The sequence below is a fragment of the Vitis riparia genome, chromosome 2 (assembly GCF_004353265.1).
Source record: "Vitis riparia cultivar Riparia Gloire de Montpellier isolate 1030 chromosome 2, EGFV_Vit.rip_1.0, whole genome shotgun sequence".
NCBI classification, from domain to species: domain Eukaryota; kingdom Viridiplantae; phylum Streptophyta; class Magnoliopsida; order Vitales; family Vitaceae; genus Vitis; species Vitis riparia.
This window is the reverse complement of record NC_048432.1, coordinates 3,870,235-3,873,361: the sequence shown is the minus strand read 5'-3', so window position 1 is coordinate 3,873,361 and position 3,127 is coordinate 3,870,235. Positions and strand designations below refer to the sequence as shown.

Sequence of the window (3,127 nt, the reverse complement as noted above, 5' to 3'; positions counted from 1 at the left end):
TTTTTGGTCCAACCACGCTCTTCCACTTTTCTGTACCACGCATATGGGTGTCCAACATGGCTACAAGCTTATCCATGTGCATTAACAATAACGTATAAATTGTTTGGTGACACTCATCTCTTAACCACGCATTGAAGGACTCTGCAATGTTACTTGTCATTTTATCCCATCGTTTTTTTAGAAACTTTGATATTGCCTAATGTTCCGGATTGTTTTCTGCAACCCATTTACCGAGGTTGTCATTGAAGCGCACAAGTTTTTCAAATGCCTCGTTGTAGTCTATCTCTAACCTAGCATATGCAATGCTGTCTAAAAGTAACAAAGCATCTTCTTTCCTTTTCTTTCCTCTAATGTTTTGCTTATTCAAGAAGCTAGAAAAGTTTTCCTTAACATGTCGATAACAATATGCATGATTTCTTATCCCGAACAACTCGGAAACACTACGCAAGATTCCTTAATGTCTATCAGATATAATAACAACTTTTTTACCATCTAAGACCCCCTTTAATTTCTCCAAAAACCAGCACCAATCCTCATAATTTTCTGAACTGACCACACCAAGGGCAAGAGGGAACATTCCATCATCTGCATCATATGCAATGACGGACAAAAAAGCTCCCTTGTATGGTCCGCTTAGATGGCAAGAATCAATAGCCAATACTGGTCGACACCCCTTGATGAACCCTTGAATTGAAAATGCATAGGCAATGAACAATTGCATGAAGTGACTTTCGTCGGAAGTGTACTCCGCAATTGTGTCGGGGTTGATTTCCCTTAGCCTATGGCATAACCAAGGGACAAACGTGTAGGACTCACGTGGAGCTCCATATATGCGCTTTTTTGCCTTTTCTTTAAGGTGCAATGTTTGGTTATATGTCAATTGAACTCCATGATCATGTTCAAAATCCTTACAAATTTGACGGGGAAGATAGTCTCGAGTGGTTCTAAACACATCTTCAACAACAACCGCGCCTCTCTTTGAAGAAACCTTGACTTTAGATGAACACTCATCCTGAGCTATATGATTATGATTCACTTGGTAAGTATGAACTCGCAAGATGACATTTCCCTCGACAGCGTGAGCTGTTATCTTCCAAGGACAACCCTCAACCAAACACTTTACAGACATATGCGTAGGAGAATTTTTCTTGTACTTGTATTCAAACCTTCCACCTAATGACATCTGGTAAATTGCGTTGCGAAACTCCTCTGCATTTTTAAATGTATGTCCGGACCCTAATATTGCCTCACGAAAACGAATCGATTTCAAAGGGGTGTACTCACTATCTGCACAACGCGACACAAAACCTCTTGATAGCATTATAGTATTAAGAATTGCATCGCATGATGCATTAGAGGAAGGAAACGGCGCAGGTGGACCTCTGCATTTACATACATTAACATAATCAAACTACGTGATGCGTAAAAGTGATATTCACTATATTTAAAAGAGACATTCATGTTAACGTCCATTACCCAATTGCCAATTCTGTATTCGGTATATTTGGTTCAATGGCTTCCACACAGGGTAAGTCTACTAGGTATACATTTGCAAAGTCATCACTGTGGGAAACCACCTTATCCAAGTCATCCTCATCTTCTAAATCTTGGATGACTCTGGGGTTGAACTTGAGGGTGTAGTGCATCTTCATCGCATCAAACGAGATGTCGAATTTCTCTAAGATTTTTTTGGTGAATTCTTCAAATGGCATTCCTTTATATATGTGAATACCTTTTGCTTCTTCCACCCACGTATTCCCATTACCCATCATTTTTTTGGACAAGTTTGCCTCCCACAAAAATGTAACAATATATCATATTAGTTGCGTCCATCAACCTATACAAATATAGCAGAAATTTCATATTATAGAACAATCAATTATGCATAGTATAGAAAATGGGGTTGATCTTCTCTCCCATGTCGCCTTTGGCTTTGAAGTTGACGTTATTATTAGTCGCCATGTCAAGTATATAATAAATCATTTATACATATACTTTTCCTTTTGTTACTTCACTTATTATTATTTTTTTCACAAATTGGTTGACTCTTTCTCTATTTTTGCATACTACTATCACCCTCTGGATCCCAATGGGAACATAACAGTTACTTTTGACATTCATAAATGTACATATGATGGCTATGTGGTTAGTGTTTTGAATCAATTCAACTGATTTGTTTCTTTATTTGTCACTTGTATTCATGTTAGCTACAGATTTCATGAAGTTGGAAATGATAATCTATCTACACATACTAAGTAGCCCACAATATCTCATACTATAGGGTCACCATAACTTGGGTTTTATCGAAGAAAGTTAACATACGAACTATCGTACTTAACTAGACTACCACACGATGAAGTCACTATAATGCTAAAAGATTTTATTTCAACCAACGGAGGAAAAATATGTCTGCACTAATGCAAAGGGAAAAAAATAGAAAAAATATAACCAATAAATATAACCAATACAGAGGGCACCGCCGGTGGGGATGGATCAGGGCACAATATATGGTAAACTGAAATGGCGAGATAAATTAGGGCAATGTATTTGGGCTGAAATCAAATGGTCCGGATAGCCGAAATGAAACATAAAATGAAATTGATCAACCTACTAACCTCACCTATAAACTACTTCGCCACGGAGCCGAAATCTAGTTGTGATCGTCGACGCCAATGGATCGATAGAGATGAAAAACGAGACTGCCTACACCAACAATCAAAAGGCCGGGAAACACGAGCTTGAGAGATCATGAGATTGGGACTGAGGATTAGGGCATTCTTTGGGCGGAAGAAGGGGACGAAGCTGGGAATGTGAAAACGACTCCAATTAGGGAAAACAAAGGGAAATCCAACGTGGATTTCAGGTTTTTTTTTAAATCCCCAGCCAAGGGCATTTTCGAAATATTATAAATGGAATATCCTTCTTATCAATTTTGAGACTTTACTTGGGTGGTGGGCTTAATTTTGTTAGATATATAGACCATTTGTTAATTTTTGGGCCCAGGTGGGCCCAAAACACAATTCCCCCTTTATTGATTAGGTCACCATATGTAGGGTACCAATCTTTGACCACCCTGCACTAACAAGCTATTAATGGTTTCTGTTCTCTTTTTAATCCATTTCAATTG

The 3,127-nt window shown here is 38.2% G+C and overlaps 1 protein-coding gene across 1 annotated transcript; it reads right to left on the bottom strand.

Annotated features, from left to right (window-relative positions):
• Positions 1-454: 454 nt before the first annotated feature.
• On the bottom strand, positions 455-1,652 carry LOC117906579. The gene is made up of 2 exons (XM_034819671.1): positions 1,477-1,652; positions 455-1,382 (listed from the first exon to the last, which is right to left on the bottom strand). Exons 1-2 carry the CDS (start codon positions 1,650-1,652, stop codon positions 455-457), a joined length of 1,104 nt encoding a protein of 367 aa, XP_034675562.1.
• Between the last annotated feature and the right edge of the window lie 1,475 nt (positions 1,653-3,127).